The sequence below is a fragment of the Salvelinus alpinus genome, chromosome 15 (assembly GCF_045679555.1).
Source record: "Salvelinus alpinus chromosome 15, SLU_Salpinus.1, whole genome shotgun sequence".
Taxonomy (NCBI): domain Eukaryota; kingdom Metazoa; phylum Chordata; class Actinopteri; order Salmoniformes; family Salmonidae; genus Salvelinus; species Salvelinus alpinus.
This window is the reverse complement of record NC_092100.1, coordinates 21160421-21179408: the sequence shown is the minus strand read 5'-3', so window position 1 is coordinate 21179408 and position 18988 is coordinate 21160421. Positions and strand designations below refer to the sequence as shown.

At 46.1% G+C, this 18988-nt stretch overlaps 1 protein-coding gene across 8 annotated transcripts in view; it reads left to right on the top strand.

Annotated features, from left to right (window-relative positions):
* LOC139539702 (phosphatidylinositol 4-phosphate 5-kinase type-1 gamma-like) overlaps positions 1–18988 on the top strand; it is an 83664-nt gene that overhangs the window by 30212 nt on the left and 34464 nt on the right. For all 8 annotated transcript variants that reach the window (XR_011667979.1, XR_011667981.1, XR_011667980.1 and 5 more), the window contains exons 2-6: positions 13635–13666; positions 14388–14474; positions 15222–15352; positions 15862–15979; positions 17343–17495. Coding sequence is in view for 5 of the 8 variants with exons in the window: in XM_071342891.1 (XP_071198992.1) it covers positions 13635–13666; positions 14388–14474; positions 15222–15352; positions 15862–15979; positions 17343–17495 (521 nt within the window). In the remaining 3 variants the exon portion in view is untranslated. The remainder of the gene's footprint in view (positions 1–13634; positions 13667–14387; positions 14475–15221; positions 15353–15861; positions 15980–17342; positions 17496–18988) is intronic.

Below are 18988 nucleotides of genomic sequence, written 5' to 3'. Positions count from 1 at the left end.
TCTGATTTTCTAAGTGAACAATTCAGCAACTAGTGTTTACACCTGTGAGGAGTGGGTGTTGCCAATTGGTGTATAGAGCTTGGCATTGTGATTGGCGTTGCTTTCCAAAGGGACTTAAGAGATTTTATTTTTGAATGTTGTGCCTAATATAGAGAACTGTGTGTAGTGTTTTGCAAAAAATGTGATATAGAATTGAAAACTGAGTGTAAAGCAGGAATTGTGGTTGCAATTTTTCAGACTTGGTTTAGGGACTTGGTACATGAGTTTCAGGTTTTAAGTTCCAATTTTTGTGTGTAAACAATTAGGGAAAAACTGTAAGTATCTTTCTCTGTGTTAAACTTTTTCTTGAGTTAAATCCCCCCCTTCATTGATTTCAGAGACAGAATGTCATTCCAGGTGCACTCTTGAGACCCAATAAACAAAACAGGTTTGTCTAGATTGAAGAAAATCAACCCAATCAATTGTTACAGCAACCTGCGAGACCTAGCCGACAGTCCTTTAAGCACCTCTGGGGACCTATCCCATCGATCTGAACTAGGTCAGACTGACACATGGATAATCAGCACTCAGAACATATGATGCAAATGCACTCAATCCAGTTGTTTCAATCATAGCAGCATCTAAAAATATACCAGTTTGGCTTATATAGCGAGGTTACACACGGACAAAGTGAGACGAGGTCACAGTATTACGTCTGGTTCGGCTGTACACTATCCTCTTTATTGATACAAGACATGGTCATTTTATTTATTGTTTTGTCTTTGTTTATTCTGGATTGGCTATGATCTCTGTTTGCTCCTGTGTTCAAGACAAATGCCCTGATTTAGTGTGTTACTTAAAAAAAATAAAAAAAATATTATTTATTGAACTGCACTGTTGGATAAGGGCTTGTGAGTAAGCATGTGACAAATAAAATGTGATTTGATTTGGAACGAAGGCAGCATGTGTCTGTTGATTCCAGGCACACGTGCATACTCATAAAAAGCCAGTTGACCTCAATTGGGGAGCCATGGAAACCAGGGAATGGGGAGTGGAGAAGGGGAGCGTGTGCAGTCGCGTCTGGGATGATTTGTTTGTGAGGATGATTGCATGAGAAAGCCGGCACTAAAGTACAATACAGCCATCTTCCATTGACGTCTGAGAGAGAATGGCCAGGTGTTCTAGAGGAATAATTGTCACTAACACATTAGATGTGAATGAGATGTTAAGTGTTTACAATTTGCCATATAAATTCTCCATACTGCAAACCCATAGCAAGAATAGGTGTATATAAAGATTTATCAGTTGAAGTGTGTGATAGGGGGAGGTACGCCGGTAAGAAGAAGCTGAACTATCACACACAGTAAGCTTGTTCATTTTCCCCTGGTCTGTTCATTTTTGACACTTGGGTGTGGAAATGCGGCGGAAGGGAGAGGAACGAGAGAGAACTAATTTAGTTGATGGCCATGGGGCCCTGAGGGAGTCACCCTGAGGCAGGTGACTGACGCACATGGAAATGAGAGAGAGGGGGGGGGGGGGGGGGAGAGGGTACAGGACAACTTCAAAATGCCTTTGTCCCATGAATCCCTCTGTCCCTCCCTGTCATCCACTACTAATGAACTTGCTGCTAGAGGCTTTGTGTGGTAAACAAGTGAGCAGATTACCTGGTCTGCTTAGTACTTCCCAGGAGTGGTTGGTATTTATTGTGATGAGTATTCTATATTTGCTCATTCTCCCTGTACAGGTTTGGTGGCTGTACTACAGTGCATTCGAAAAGTATTCAAAAAGACTTTTTCCACATTTTGTTACATTACAGCCTGGTTCTAAAATGGATTAAATTGTTTTTTATTCTTATAAATCTTCACACAATACCCCATAATGACAAAGCAAAAACGGGTACTAGAAATGTTAAAAAAAATATAATAATATTTATCACATTTACATATGTAGTCAGACCCTTTACTCAGTACTTTGTTGAAGCACCTTTGGCAGCGATTACAGCCTTGACTCTTCTTGGGTATGATGCTACAAGCTTGGCACACCTGTGTTTGGGGAGTTTCTCCCATTTCTTCTCTGCAGATCCTCTCAAGCTTGTGTCAATGAGCCAGGCGGCCCAAACTGCTGCATATACCCGGACTGCTTGCACGGAACGCAAGAGAAGTGACACAATTTCCCTAATTATAAGAAATTCATGTCAGCAGGCAATATTAGCTAAATATGCAGGTTTAAAAATATATACTTGTGTATTGATTTTAAAGAAAGGCGTTGATGTTTATGGTTAGGTACATTGGTGCAACGACAGTGCTTTTTTTTACAAATGCGCTTGTTAAATCATCACCGTTTGTCGAAGTAGGCGCATCGATTATATGCAACGCAGGACACGCTAGATAAACTAGTAATATCATCAACCATGTGTAGTTAACTAGTGATTATGTTAAGATTGAATGTTTTTTATAAGATAAGTTTAATGCTAGCTAGCAACCTACTGTGGAAAAACTGTGGAAAAAGGGAAAGGGTCTGAATACTTTCCGAATGCACTGTATATGGTGATGGTCCTAATTGGTTCTGCCATGTTATCGACACGGTTTACTGACAAGACCAGTGGTGTTCATACTTTTTCAGCGGAGATACCATTTTGTTTCGCCCGAATTTATGGGAAACCAATTTTTTCCACCATAAATTCTGCAGACCCTGAATTCATTAAGTTTTTCTCTCTTAAAATGAAGAGAACCAAGAAATACATTTACTCAATAAAATTTTATTTTTCAAATAATTTTTCTCAAAAACATTTGTGTATTGTCCCATAAATTAATCTGTACTCCAATCAAAACTGGATTGTCTTCAGAGATAGATGGGAGGGGTTGAGGGTAGCTGAAGGATGGGACTAAAAACAAACAAACTGTGTCTGTAAAATGTATATAGTATCTATAAGCTGGAAGTAGAAGCCTAAGTGTTGTCCATTAGTTTACTCCAATTAGGGGAGGGGTGGTAGGGTTAGGGGGAAACAATATAGGAACATTTTAAAGGAATTTAAAAAAAACAGTACCAATCAAAAGTTTGGACACACCTACTCATTCAAGGGTTTTTCTTTATTTTGACTATTTTCTACTTTGTAGAATAATAGTGAAGACATCAGAACTATGAAATAACACATATGGAATCATGTAGTAAGCAAGAAAGTGTTAAACAAATCAAAATATATTTGAGATTCTTCAAATAGCCACCCTTTGCCTTGATATCAGCTTTACACACTCTTGGCATTTTCTCAACCAGCTTCACCTGGAATGCTTTTCCAACAGTCTTGAAGGAGTTCCCACATATGCTGAGCACTTGTTGGCTACTTTTTCTTCACTCTGCGGCCCAACTCATCCAAAACCACCTAATTTGGGTTGAGGTTGGGTGATTGTGGAGGCCAGGTCATCTGATGCAGCACTCCATCATTCTCCTTCTTGGTCAAATAGCCTTTACACAGCCTGGAGCTGTGTTGTCTCATTGTCTTGTTGAAAAACAAATGGTAGTCCCACTAAGCGCAAACCAGATTGGATGGCGTATCGCTGCAGAATGCTGTGGTAACCATGCTGGTTAAGTGTGCCTTGAATTCTAAATAAATCACAGACAGTGTCACCAGCAAAGCACCCCCACACTATCACACCTCCTCAAATCAAATAACATTTTATTGTTCACATACACATGGTTAGCAGATGTTAATGCGAGTGTAATGAAATGCTTGTGCTTCTAGTTCCGACAGTGCAGTAATATCCAACAAGTAATCTAACAATTACACAACCACTACCTAATACACACAAATCTAAAGGGATGGAATAAGAATATGTACATATACATATATGAAAGAGCGATGACCGAGCGGCATAGGCAAGATGCATATAAAATGGTATAAAATACAGTATCTACATATGAGATGAGTAATGTAAGATATGTAAACATGATTAAAGTGGCATTAGTTAAAGTGACTAGTGATCCCTTTATTAAAGTGGCAATGATTTGAGTCTGTATGTAGGCAGCAGCCACTCTGTGTTAGTGATGGCTGTTTAACAGTCTGATGGCCTTGACATAGACTGAAAAACAGCTTCTATCGGTCCCAGCTTTGATGCACCTGTACTGACCTCGCCTTCTGGATGATAGCAGGGTGAACAGGCAGTGGCTTGGGTGGTTGTTGTCCTTGATCTTTTTGGCCTTCCTGTGACATCGGGTGCTGTAGGTGTTCTATGAGGGCAGGCAGTTTGCCCCCAGTGATGCGTTGTGCAGACTGCACCACCCTCTGGAAAGCCTTGCAGTTGAGTTGAGTGCGTGCCACACCAGGCGGTGATACAGCCTGACAGGATGCTCTCAATTGTGCATCTGTAAAGGTTTGAGGGTTTTAGGTGACGAGCCAAATTTCTTCAGCCTCCTGAGGTTGAAGAGGCACTGTTGCGTCTTCTTCATCACACTGTCTGTGTGGGTGGACCATTTCAGTTTGTCTGTGATGTGTACGCCGAGGAACTTGACTTTCCACCTTCTTCACTGCTGTTCCGTCAATGTGGATAGGGGGGTGCTTCCTCTGCTGTTTCCTGAAGTCCACAATCATCTCCATTGTTTTGTTGACGTTGAGTGAGGTTGTTTTCCTGACACCTCACTCCAAGTGCCCTCACCACCTCCCTGTAGGCTGTCTCACGTTGTTGGTAATCAAGCCCACTACTGTTGTGTCATCTGCAAAATTAATGATTGAGTTGGAGGCGTGCATGGCCACGCAGTCATGCTGAGCATGCACCCTTGTGGGGCACCAGTGTTGAGGATCAGCGAAGTGGAGATGTTGTTTCCTACCTTCACCACATGGGAGCAGCCCGTCAAAGTCCAGGACTCAATTGCACAGGGCGGGTTTGAGGCTCTGGTCCTCAAGCTTAATGATGAGCTTGGAGGGTACTATGGTGTTGAATGCTGAGCTGTAGTCAATAAACAGCATTCTTACATAGGTATTCCTCTTGTCCAGATGGGATAGGGCAGTGTGCAGTGTGATGACGATTGCATCGTCTGTGGACCTGTTGGGGCGGTATGCAAACTGAAGTGGGTCTAGGGTGTCAGGTAAGGTGGAGGTGAAAAGAATCCTCTCAAAGCACTTCATGATGACAGAAGTGAGTGCTACGGGGCGAAAGTCATTTAGTTCAGTTATCTTTGCCTTCTTGGCCACCATTGTTCCTGTACCCATCTTGAAGCATGTGGGGACAGCAGACTAGGATAGGGAGAGATTGAATATGTACGTAAACACACCAGCCAGCTGGTCTGCGCATGCTCTGAGGATGCGGCTAGCAATGCCGTCTGGGCCAGTAGCCTTGCGAAGGTTAACACGTTTAAATGTCTTACTCACGTCGGCCACGGAGAAGGAGAGGGGGGCCCGCAGTCCTTGGTAGCGGGCCACTTCGGTGGCACTGTATTATCCTCAAAGTGGGCAAAGAAGGTGTTTAGTTTGTCTGGAAGCAAGACATCGGTGTCCTTGACATGGCTGGTTTTCTTTTTGTAGTCTGTAATTGCCTGTAGACCCTGCCACATCTGTCTCGTGTCTGAGCCGTTGAACTGCGACTCCACTTTGTCTCTATACTGACATTTTGCTTGTTTGAATTCCTTGCGGCGGAATAACTACACTGTTTATATTCGGCTATATTCCCAGTCATCTTTCCATGGTTAAATGCAGTGGTTCGCGCTTTCAGTTTTCTGCGAATGCTGCCATCTATCCACGGTTTCTGGTTAGGATAGGTTTTAATAGTCACAGTGAGTACAACATCTCTAATGCACTTCCTTATAAACTCACTCACCGAATCAGCGTATAAATCGATGTTATTCTCTGAGGTTGCCCAGAACATTTCCCAGTCCGCGTGATCAAAATAATCTTGAAGCGTGTATTCCGATTGGTCAGACCAGCGTTGAATGGTTCTTGTCACGGGTACTTCCTATTTGAGTTTCTGCCTATAGGAAGTAAGGAGCAAAATGGAGTCGTGGTCGGATTTGCCGATGGGAGGTCGGGGGACGGCCTCATGTGTATTGCGGAGGTTAGAGTAGCAGTGATCCAGTGTATTTCCCGCGTGGGTGCTACAATCAATATGCTGATAGAATTTAGGTAGCCTTGTTCTAAAATTTGCAGCCTCAGGATATATGGTTTCCAGTTTACATAGAGTCCAGTGAATGACAGGTTCCAGCTGAACACCTGTAGCGTAATAAGAACACCTGTAGCGTAATAAGAACACCTGTAGCGTAATAAGAACGGGTATAGAGTAATAAGAACGGGTGCAGCGTAATAAGAACACCTGTGGCGTAATAAGAACACCTGTAGCGTAATAAGAACACCTATAGCGTAATAAGAACGGGTGTAGCTTAATAAGAACACATGTGGCGTAATAAGAACAGCTGTAGCGTAATAAGAACGGGTGTAGCTTAATAAGAACACCTGTGGCGTAATAAGAACACATGTGGCGTAATAAGAACACCTGTAGCGTAATAAGAACACCTGTAGCGTAATAAGAACGGGTGTAGCGTAATAAGAACACCTGTGGCGTAATAAGAACACCTGTGGCGTAATAAGAACACCTGTAGCGTAATAAGAACACCTGTAGCGTAATAAGAACGGGTGTAGCGTAATAAGAACACCTGTAGCGTAATAAGAACGGGTGTAGCTTAATAAGAACACCCGTAGCGTAATAAGAACATCTGTAGCGTAATAGGAACACCTGTAGCGTAATAAGAACGGGTGTAGAGGAATAAGAACACCTGTGGCGTAATAAGAACACCTGTAGCGTAATAAGAACGGGTGTAGCGTAATAAGAACACCTGTAGCGTAATAAGAACGGGTGTAGCTTAATAAGAACACCTGTGGCGTAATAAGAACACCTGTGGCGTAATAAGAACACCTGTAGCGTAATAAGAACACCTGTAGCGTAATAAGAACGGGTGTAGCGTAATAAGAACACCCGTAGCGTAATAAGAACACCCGTAGCGTAATAAGAACACCCGTAGCGTAATAAGAACACCTGTAGCGTAATAGGAACACCTGTAGCGTAATAAGAACGGGTGTAGAGGAATAAGAACACCTGTGGCGTAATAAGAACACCTGTAGCGTAATAAGAACGGGTGTAGCTTAATAAGAGCACCTGTGGCGTAATAAGAACACCTGTAGCGTAATAAGAACACCTGTAGTGTATTAAGAACACCTGTAGCGTAATAAGAACACCTGTAGCGTAATAAGAACAGGTGTAGAGTAATAAGAACGGGTGTAGCGTAATAAGAACATTCGTAGTGTAATAAGAACGGGTGTAGCGTAATAAGAACACCTGTAGCGTAATACGAACACCTGTAGCGTAATAAGAACGGGTGTAGCGTAATAAGAACACCTGTAGCGTAATAAGAACGGGTGTAGCGTAATAAGAACACCTGTAGCGTAATAAGAACACCTGTAGCGTAATAAGAACACCTGTAGCATAATAAGAACACCTGTAGCGTAATTGTCACGTTCCTGACCTGTTTTCTGTTGTTTTGTATGTGTGTGATGGTCAGGGCGTGAGTTTTGGGTGGGCAGTCTATGTTTTCTGTTTCTATGTTGGTTTTGGGTTGCCTGGTATGGCTCTTAATTAGAGGCAGGTGTTTTGCGTTTTCCTCTAATTGAGAGTCATATTAAGGTAGGTTGTTCTCACTGTTTGTTTGTGGGTGATTGTCGCTGTGTCTGTGTTTGTTGCACCACACGGTACTGTCTCGTCTCGTTCTTTCGGTCGTTCCTGTTCATGTGTTCTTCGTTTCATGTAAGTTCGTAGTTTAGGTCTGTCTTCATCGTTTATTATTTTGTAGGTTATCAAGTTTAGTTTGTTATAGTGTATTCGTGTTTTTTCCCGTCTTGTTTAATAAAGTCATTATGTATTCACAACCCGCTGCGCCTTGGTCTACTCACTCACCGAAAGAGAGCCGTTACAGAATCACCCACCAAACCCAGATCAAGCAGCGGGTTAACGGACAGCCACGACAGCAGCAGTGGGAAAAGGAGGATTGGACATGGGAAGAGATCCTGGACGGTAAAGGACCCTGGGCAGAGCCAGTGGAGTGTCGCCGCCCCAAAGCGGAGCTGGAGGCAGCGAAAGCGGAGAGGCGACGTTATGAGGAGGCAGCACGGAAGCAAGGCTGGAAGCCCGCAAGTACTACCCTAAAATTTCTTGGGAGGGGGCTAAGAGGTAGTGGGCCGAGGGCAGGTAGGAGACCTGCGCCCACTTCCCAGGCTAACCGTGGAGAGCGGGAGTACGGGCAGACGCCGTGTTACGCAGTAGAGCGCACGGTGTCTCCTGTACGGGTGCATAGCCCAGTGCGGGTTATTCCACCTCCCCGCACTGGTAGGGCTAGATTGGGCATTGAGCCAAATGTCATGAAGCCGGCCCTACATATCTGGCCACCAGTACGTCTCCTTGGGCCGGCTTACATGGCACCAGCCTTACGCATGGTGTCCCCGGTTCGCCTACATAGCCCGGTGCGGGTTATTCCACCTCCCCGCACTGGTCGGGCGACGGGGAGCATTCAACCAGGTAAGGTTGGGCAGGCTCGGTGCTCAAGGGAGCCAGTACGCCTGCACGGTCCGGTATTTCCGGCGCTACCTCCTCGCCCCAGCCCAGTACCACCAGTGCCTACACCACGCACCAGGCTTCCAGTGCGTTTTAAGAGCCCTGTTCCTCCTCCACGCACTCTCCCTATGGTGCGTGTCTCCAGCCCAGTGCCTCCAGTTCCGGCACCACGCACTAAGCCATCTGTGCGTCTCCAGAGCCCTGTACGCACTGTTCCTTCTCCCCGCACTCGCCCTGAGGTGCGTGCCCTCAGCCCGGTACCTCCAGTTCCGGTACCACGCACCAGGCCTATAGTGCGCTTCGAGAAGTCAGTGTGCCCTGTCCCTGCTCCCCGCACTAGCCTTGAAGTGCGTGCCGTCATCCCGGTACCTCCAGTTCCGGCACCACGCACCAGGCCTATTGTGCGCCTCAGCAGGGCAGAGTCGGCCGTCTGCCCAACGCCTTCTGCACTGCCTGTCTGCCCAGCGCCGTCTGAGCCATCTGTCTGCCCAGCGCCGTCTGAGCCATCTGTCTGCCCAGCGCCGTCTGAGCCATCTGTCTGCCCAGCGCCGTCTGAGCCATCTGTCTGCCCAGCGCCGTCTGAGCCATCTGTCTGCCCAGCGCCGTCTGAGCCATCTGTCTGCCCAGCGCCGTCTGAGCCATCCGTCTGCACAGCGCCTTCTGAGCCATCCGTCTGCCACGAGCCATTAGAGCCGCCCGTCTGTCCCGAGCCATTAGAGCCGTCCGTCAGTCAGGAGCCGCTAGAGCCGTCCGTCAGTCAGGAGCTGCCAGAGCCGCCAGCCAGTCAGGAGCTGCCAGAGACGCCGGCCAGTCAGGAGCTGCCAGAGACGCCAGCCAGTCAGGAGCTGCCAGAGACGCCAGCCAGTCAGGAGCTGTCAGAGCTGCCCTACAGTCATGAGCTGCCCTACAGTCATGAGCGGCCCTACAGTCATGAGCTGCCCTACAGTCATGAGCTGCCCTACAGTCATGAGCTGCCCTACAGTCATGAGCTGCCCTACAGTCATGAGCTGCCCTACAGTCATGAGCTGCCCTACAGTCAGGAGCTGCCACTCAGTCCGGAGGAGCCCCTCAGCCCGGACCTGCCAGAGTCCCTCAGCCCGGACCTGCCAGAGTCCCTCAGCCCGGACCGGCCAGAGTCCCTCAGCCCGGACCGGCCAGAGTCCCTCAGCCCGGACCGGCCAGAGTCCCTCAGCCCGGACCTGCCAGAGTCCCTCAGCCCGGACCTGCCAGAGTCCCTCAGCCCGGACCTGCCAGAGTCCCTCAGCCAGGACCTGCCAGAGTCCCTCAGCCAGGACCTGCCAGAGTCCCTCAGCCAGGACCTGCCAGAGTCCCTCAGCCAGGACCTGCCGCCCCTTATCCCGGTGCCGCCCCTTATCCCGGTGCCGCCCCTTATCCCGGTGCCGCCCCTTATCCCGGTGCCGCCCCTTATCCCGGTGCCGCCCCTTATCCCGGTGCTGGCCCTTATCCCGGTGCTGCCCCTTCATTTAGGTGGTTTTAGTTGGAGGGTGGTCATTGGGAGGGGGATACAGAAGCGGGGAGTGACTATGGTGGTGTGGGGACAGCGTCCGGAGCCTGAGCCACCACCGTGGTCAGATGCCCACCCAGACCCTCCCCTGGACTTTGTGCTGGTGCGCCCGGCGTTCTCACCTTGAGGGGGGGGTTCTGTCACGTTCCTGACCTGTTTTCTGTTGTTTTGTATGTGTGTGATGGTCAGGGCGTGAGTTTTGGGTGGGCAGTCTATGTTTTCTGTTTCTATGTTGGTTTTGGGTTGCCTGGTATGGCTCTTAATTAGAGGCAGGTGTTTTGCGTTTTCCTCTAATTGAGAGTCATATTAAGGTAGGTTGTTCTCACTGTTTGTTTGTGGGTGATTGTCGCTGTGTCTGTGTTTGTTGCACCACACGGTACTGTCTCGTCTCGTTCTTTCGGTCGTTCCTGTTCATGTGTTCTTCGTTTCATGTAAGTTCGTAGTTTAGGTCTGTCTTCATCGTTTATTATTTTGTAGGTTATCAAGTTTAGTTTGTTATAGTGTATTCGTGTTTTTTCCCGTCTTGTTTAATAAAGTCATTATGTATTCACAACCCGCTGCGCCTTGGTCTACTCACTCACCGAAAGAGAGCCGTTACAGTAATAAGAACACCTGTAGAGTAATAAGAACGGGTGTAGCGTAATAAGAACACCTGTAGCGTAATAAGAACACCTGTAGCGTAATAAGAACACCCGTAGCGTAATAAGAACACCCGTAGCGTAATAAGAACAGGTGTAGAGTAATAAGAACGGGTGTAGCGTAATAAGAACACCTGTAGCGTAATAAGAACACCTGTAGCGTAATAAGAACGGGTGTAAAGTAATAAGAACACCCGTAGCGTAATAAGAACACCCGTAGCGTAATAAGAACAGGTGTAGAGTAATAAGAACGGGTGTAGCGTAATAAGAACACCTGTAGCGTAATAAGAACACCTGTAGCGTAATAAGAACAGGTGTAGAGTAATAAGAACGGGTGTAGCGTAATAAGAACACCCGTAGCGTAATAAGAACGGGTGTAGCGTAATAAGAACGGGTGTAGCGTAATAAGAACACCCGTAGCGTAATAAGAACGGGTGTAGCGTAATAAGAACGGGTGTAGAGTAATAAGAACACCTGTAGCGTTATAAGAACGGGTGTAGCGTAATAAGAACGGGTGTAGAGTAATAAGAACACCTGTAGCGTAATAAGAACGGGTGTAGATTAATAAGAACACCTGTAGCGTAATAAGAACGGGTGTAGAGTAATAAGAACACCTGTAGCGTAATAAGAACGGGTGTAGAGTAATAAGAACACCTGTAGCGTAATAAGAACGGGTGTAGAGTAATAAGAACACCTGTAGCGTAATAAGAACGGGTGTAGAGTAATAAGAACACCCGTAGCGTAATAAGAACACCTGTAGCGTAATAGGAACACCTGTAGCGTAATAAGAACGGGTGTAGAGGAATAAGAACACCTGTGGCGTAATAAGAACACCTGTAGCGTAATAAGAACGGGTGTAGCTTAATAAGAGCACCTGTGGCGTAATAAGAACACCTGTAGCGTAATAAGAACACCTGTAGTGTATTAAGAACACCTGTAGCGTAATAAGAACACCTGTAGCGTAATAAGAACAGGTGTAGAGTAATAAGAACGGGTGTAGCGTAATAAGAACATTCGTAGTGTAATAAGAACGGGTGTAGCGTAATAAGAACACCTGTAGCGTAATAAGAACGGGTGTAGCGTAATAAGAACACCTGTAGCGTAATAAGAACGGGTGTAGCGTAATAAGAACACCTGTAGCGTAATAAGAACACCTGTAGCGTAATAAGAACACCTGTAGAGTAATAAGAACGGGTGTAGCGTAATAAGAACACCTGTAGCGTAATAAGAACACCTGTAGAGTAATAAGAACGGGTGTAGCGTAATAAGAACACCTGTAGCGTAATAAGAACACCTGTAGCGTAATAAGAACACCCGTAGCGTAATAAGAACACCCGTAGCGTAATAAGAACAGGTGTAGAGTAATAAGAACGGGTGTAGCGTAATAAGAACACCTGTAGCGTAATAAGAACACCTGTAGCGTAATAAGAACAGGTGTAGAGTAATAAGAACGGGTGTAGCGTAATAAGAACACCCGTAGCGTAATAAGAACGGGTGTAGCGTAATAAGAACACCCGTAGCGTAATAAGAACGGGTGTAGCGTAATAAGAACGGGTGTAGAGTAATAAGAACACCTGTAGCGTTATAAGAACGGGTGTAGCGTAATAAGAACGGGTGTAGAGTAATAAGAACACCTGTAGCGTAATAAGAACGGGTGTAGATTAATAAGAACACCTGTAGCGTAATAAGAACGGGTGTAGAGTAATAAGAACACCTGTAGCGTAATAAGAACGGGTGTAGAGTAATAAGAACACCTGTAGCGTAATAAGAACGGGTGTAGGCATGCAGAAGCAAAATGGCTCTAGTCTAGTAAGAAGATACACAGGGAAACAACCCCACTGTTCACAGGGCAAAATGACAGGGGGGCTGTTTATAAAGGTTACAGGAACAGAAGAAAACCTTGGTCTGCCCGCGGTAACAAGGAGGACTTGCTCCTCTCTCCTCCTTCTAATCGTCTGCATTGTCAACATTCTCAGTGTCAACGTGGTTGGATGTCATGTATTTTCTTTATGCAGTGTTCCAGCCTGTTCGCAGAAGGATTGCACTGGCGTGTGGTTAAGGTTTAAAATCAGATTCTATGACTTTGGTCACTAGCTGGAACAGCCACAATCTGCGGAGATGCCTCCAGTGCAAGATTCATGACAATAAACGCCAACCTGCATCCACTGGTGGTAGGCATGCTTCAGCAATGCATCTTGAAGGAATAAAACACATTCAGAGAACATGCAGCTTCTCCCCTTCACAACCTCCTGTCATCACACACTTTGCACGACTGGTGAATAACACATTCTCATTCAAAATGTATTTTTATAGGTCATTCCAATTGCATGTTTACTGTCTGTGTTAATCATTTTAAATAGACAAGCCTAAAATAACAGTGTTGGTCAGTTTTAAACTCGTCAGTCAGTCAGTGTCTTGCCTCTTGATGTAATCAGCCTCCTGGCATCTGATGTTCAATCATCCCAGTAGCAGTGTGTTGCGCTATCTAAGCTCCCCTCTTAGTCTACTCCTTCATTATGCTAAGTGAGTTGAGAAATTAGCTACAATTCTGGATCTATTTGAGGCTGGCTGAAGAGAACAGGACAGCAGAGCTCACTGATCAATTCCTTTGTTTACGTTGCTCTGTTTTCACATCACATGGCTTTATGAAATGCTAGGCTGGGGATAGATGGTACTGACTAGACTACCAGGAAGAATATGGATGGTATATTGATTTGGTAACCGTTCCTTCCACTACCTGCCCCACATTGTTATTTGACACTGTTATTCCATCATGTGTACCCTATGGGATTCCTCTTTGTTCCTTCGAACACTGATTATGTAAACTAATGGAATCCCTCATAGGTCTAATGCTCTCTCTCTCTTTCTGTCTCTCTCTGTCTCTCTCTCGGTCTCGCTCTCTTTCAGATTTTTCTGCTAGAAAAGCACACATCACTGAGGTAATGTACTCACCTTTACTTTTATTTAGCCCATATGACTGTGAAATACAACTGACTGACATGCCCTCTATTTAAACCCCCCTCCTACTGTCTGTGTTCTGCTACACACACCATCTCCTGCTACTTTGATCCCCCTGCCTGTACTTCAATCCTTATGCTGTGTGATCTCTCTACTACTACACTCCATATAGAGGCTTCAGTATGCTCGCGGGCAGTGTGGGAATCTTCATAGATACTGACCCGGTCATATGCTGTGTTATAAGCCCCTTCCATTTTACACTCTGCCCTGTGATGAGAAGTGCCCACTGTCAGTTTGTCTGTGTAATCGGGGAGGGGTTAAAGGTTAGAAAAATGGGCATAAAGGGGAGACTCAGTTCACTCACAAGGCTTTTTAGTGCCAGATTTACTAAGCGGAAGCACCTGTGTTGAGTTTGCACCTGTAATTATCACGGGAATAGAAGACAAATGAAACAAAGCTAAAAAAACATGAAACTGACCTTGTTGTCCTCGTTCTTCTATTGATACTCAGTTTACCTTTTATTCCTCCTTTTTATGTGTTATTCCCTATTGGAAAGAACAGGTGCAAACTTCACACAGGCGCAGCAAACGCTTGATAAACCTGGCCCATAGCTAGGCATCAGGTGGTGTTAGTGTTTTCAGCCCATAGAAGTGAGTAAAAATCAAAATCTGTGTCTTAATCCCTCCATCCTCTGGCCAACAGCTGCCTGGTGTCTCAGGCCTACCAGGCCAGGGGAAGAGGATGGGCCACAGGGGAGTGGATGCGTCCGGAGAGACCACCTACAAGAAGGTAGGCAGCATCTCCCCTGATTCAGTTAGTCAATCAATTACATAGTAATAACATATAGTACCTGCGCCTTGAAATGCCTTACAGCACAGCAGTCAACCTCCCACAAGAGCAAGCAAGCCAAGACACTGGCACAAGAAAACTCACCTGGTAATGGTCCTGTATGCATAATTTGGCTACAGCTGTGAGCAAGCAAAGCAGAGAACCGTGAAAGCCTGCATGCTGTATGTTTACATTTACGTCATTTAACAGACACTCTTATCCAGAGTGTGACTTAGAGAACAATTAGGGTTCAGTGCCTTGCTCAAGGGCACATGTGTCACCTAGTCGACTCAGGGATTTGAACCAGCAACCTTTTGGTGTTGAGTGTTTGGTTTCTGACCAAACACTCTTAACCACTAGGCTACCTGCCGCCTGTTCCACTTATACTAATGTGAGAGGAGATAAAGACACAGCAGAGCAGACACAGTGTGTCTCACTGAAAACCAACCTGATGGAGATCTACTGAGACCTGATTGAGCAACCCTGTCTGTCTGTCTTTAGCACATTAGATGATGTGTATTCTGGTGTGCATGGTTGAGCGAGTCAATGTTTTGGCTCTTCATTGTGGAGTACAGTCCCCTCTGAGAGGTGAACTAATGGAGCTAGTAAATCAGAAGATTTCTCAATTTATATAAATGAACTGCAGTCCACCAAGCTCAGAGTAGTTTTATCTCCACTAACCCCTACTGTCTGTCTCCTCTCCCCCAGACCACGTCCTCTGCCCTGAAAGGTGCCATCCAGCTGGGCATCGGCTACACGGTGGGCAACCTGAGCTCCAAGCCTGAGAGAGACGTCCTCATGCAGGACTTCTATGTGGTGGAGAGCGTCTTCTTTCCCAGGTAACTAAATCAGATCAGATCAGATCAGTTTATTGGTCCCGTACACAGTTCTGCAGATGTTATCGCCAGTGCGGTGAAATGCTTATGTTTCTAGCTCCAACAGTGCAGTAATATTTAGCAATACAATAACAATACACACATAATCCAAAAGTAAAAAACATAACAAGAAATTAAGACATAATATGAGCGAGCAATGTCAGAGTCCGGAATATAAATATATATGTATGTGAATGGTGTGTATTGACTGTATGGACAGGATATTCATAGAAAAGGTATGTACTGCAGTAGTTAACTGCTAACCACACCATCAGGGCAGCACATAACTTCGTGAAATCATTAGAACGAGACAGTCATGTCATCCAGGCCTCGGACCGATCACATCCCTGATCCTGGATATGTTATTTTGATTGAAAGCAATATATATTAATATATTTACACTAGAATAGTTCCTTAGTTCATACATAGTTGTCCCGTATCTAAAAGCTTTTCTCCCCTTCTCCCCCTTCCAGTGAAGGTAGCAACCTGACTCCAGCCCACCACTTCCCAGACTTCCGCTTTAAGACATACGCTCCTGTGGCCTTCCGCTATTTCAGGGAGCTCTTTGGGATCAGGCCCGATGACTACCTGGTAAGAATATGGAAATCTACCATTTTTCAACCATGACAACAGACATGAACACATTGCATGACGTTAACATATTAGATGATCAGAATGAACAGACAAGCAGTCATTTGATAGGCCAATGTTGTGGAATAGATAGGAATGGTTTTAGGATGGCTAGTGCACCAATTCCTGGTCCCACTGAAGCAGCTCTCTGTACAAAAGCTGTTCAGAGGCTCCCTGTATCGAGAGACAGAGGCAGAAGGCTTGGTTTCCAGTGTCCTGTTCTTGGGCCTTGGCCCACACTCCCACTCCCTCTCAGTTCAGCCTGCTGCCCACTCCCTCCCTCTCAGTTCAGCCTGCTGCCCACTCCCTCCCTCTCAGTTCAGCCTGCTGCCCACTCCCTCCCTCTCAGTTCAGCCTGCTGCCCACTCCCTCCCTCTCAGTTCAGCCTGCTGCCCATTCCCTCCCTCTCAGTCCTGGTCTGCTGTCATCAGTGAGCAGCACAGCAGGCTTTGTAGCACCCTGACTGGGAGTGTGATCTCCCCCACCAGACAGGCAGGCACCCTGGCACGCCTGGAGAGAGACTGGGAGTGTGATCTCCCCCACCAGACAGGCAGGCACCCTGGCACGCCTGGAGAGAGACTGGGAGTGTGATCTCCCCCACCAGACAGGCAGGCACCCTGGCACGCCTGGAGAGAGACTGGGAGTGTGATCTCCCCCACCAGACAGGCAGGCACGCTGGCACGCCTGGAGAGAGACTGGGAGTGTGATCTCCCCCACCAGACAGGCAGGCACCCTGACTGGGAGTGTGATCTCCCCCACCAGACAGGCAGGCACCCTGGCACGCCTGGAGAGAGACTAGGAGTGTGATCTCCCCCACCAGACAGGCAGGCACCCTGGCACGCCTGGAGAGAGACTGGGAAGAGAATCAGGAGAGACGGGAGGGACAGGGAGGGTTGGAGAGAATCAGGAGATTTTGGGAGAGGGAAAGATGAGCAAAGAAATACTGTGTGGTTGAGTAGGGATATTAGGCAGGAAGAAGAACAGAATAGGGAGGGTGAGAGGAGAAACGGTATGCAGAGAGGAGGAGGGCTGGGGATGGCCAGAGAAGGGTTGAGGAGAGGGGGAAGGTATAAGAAGGATGGATAGAGATGGTTAAGGCCAGACGAGATCTGGTGGAGAGGTTAGGTCAAGGAGGAGACAGGGTGAGTCACCGCTCCTCCCTTAGTGGTCAGCAGTCTAGAAGCTCCACAGCACACACATACCTCCGATTAGTGTGTGTGTCTCTGTGTATGTATACTTGTCGGAGTAGGATACATGCATGTACTTGTGTGTTTCAATATGCCATAATAATGCAGTCAAAGTGTATGTGTCTGTGTGTCTGCAGTACTCCCTGTGTAACGAGCCCCTGATTGAGTTGTCCAACCCCGGGGCCAGTGGCTCTGTGTTCTACCTGACCAAGGACGATGAGTTCATCATCAAGACCGTCATGCACAAGGAGGCAGAGTTTCTGCAGAAGCTGCTGCCTGGCTACTACATGGTGAGATATGACCCCACACACTCACAATACACACACACACACACACACTGCATCGTTCCACTCACTCACATACTACTCACAAGAGGAAATCTTTCCGGTACTAGTGTATGTCCATGTTTCTATTTTAGATTTCTATTTTCCGTGGGGATAAGCTTGTGTATATTCATGTACTAACAGGCATGGAAACCGAGCAGGAATTTACCCATGTTTGATGGGAAATGCCCTCAAGCATTAGTATATGACAACAGGAAGACATTTACACTGACCTTTTCCACCATTTTGGCTCCAGACCATTGCAGTTACACGATTCCAATGGGTGTTAGGTGTGCGTGCTAATGAGCCATGAGGGATTGTGAGCCATGCGGGTTCACTGTGGCCTGAGGCCATAGCAGACTGAGACTAAGACTGAGACACATAGTGGGGACAGGCAGGCAGGCACATACACAGAGAGGCAGTAGAACAGCTCTACACGTCTGCTGCAGCTGACAGGACTGGGTTGGTGCAGCTGACAGGACTGGGTTGGGCTGGGGGCATGATGTAAAACATGGTGATGTAACAAACGTCAGTGCCACCCCCTCACACTTGTTTTCCACTCTCTTATGGCATCATTCTACATGCCTGTTTTCACCACATACTTTTCTATTGAGCAATGCCAAGCTCGATTCTCTGTCACGCTTTCACTTGCTCGTACTCTCTCTCACATCTCTTTCTTTTTCTCTCCCTCTCACATCTTTCTCTCCCTCACATCTTTCTCTCCCTCTCTATTAGAAGTCGACCAATTAGGATTTTTCAATGCCGATACCGATTATTGGAGGACCAAAAGAAGCCGATACCGATTAATCGGACGATTTTTATATATATATTTGTAATAATGACAATTACAACAATACTGAATGAACACTTATTTTAACTTAATATAATACATCAATAAAATCAATTTAGTCTCAAATAAATAATGAAACATGTTCAATTTGGTTTAAATAATGCAAAAACAAAGTGAAAGAAAGTAAAAGTGCAATATGTTAACGTTTAAGTTCCTTGCTAACGTTTAAGTTCCTTGCTTAAAGAACATATGAAAGCTGGTGGTTCCTTTTAACATGAGTCTTCAATATTCCCAGGTAAGAAGTTTTAGGTTGTAGTTACTATAGGACTATTTCTCTCTATACCATTTGTATTTCATATACCTTTGACTATTGGTTGTTCTAATAGGTACTTTAGTATTGCCATCCTAATCTCGGGAGTTGATAGGCTTGAAGTCATAAACAGCGCAATGCTTGAAGCACAGCGAAGAGCTGCTGGCAAATGCCGGAAAGTGCTGTTTGAATGAATGCTTACGAGCCTGTTGCTGCCTACCATCGCTCAGTCAGACTGCTCTATCAAATCATAGACTTAATTATAACATAATAACACACAGAAATACGAGCCTTAGGTCATTAATATGGTCAAATCCGGAAACTATCATTTCGAAAACAACGTTTATTATTTCAGTGAAA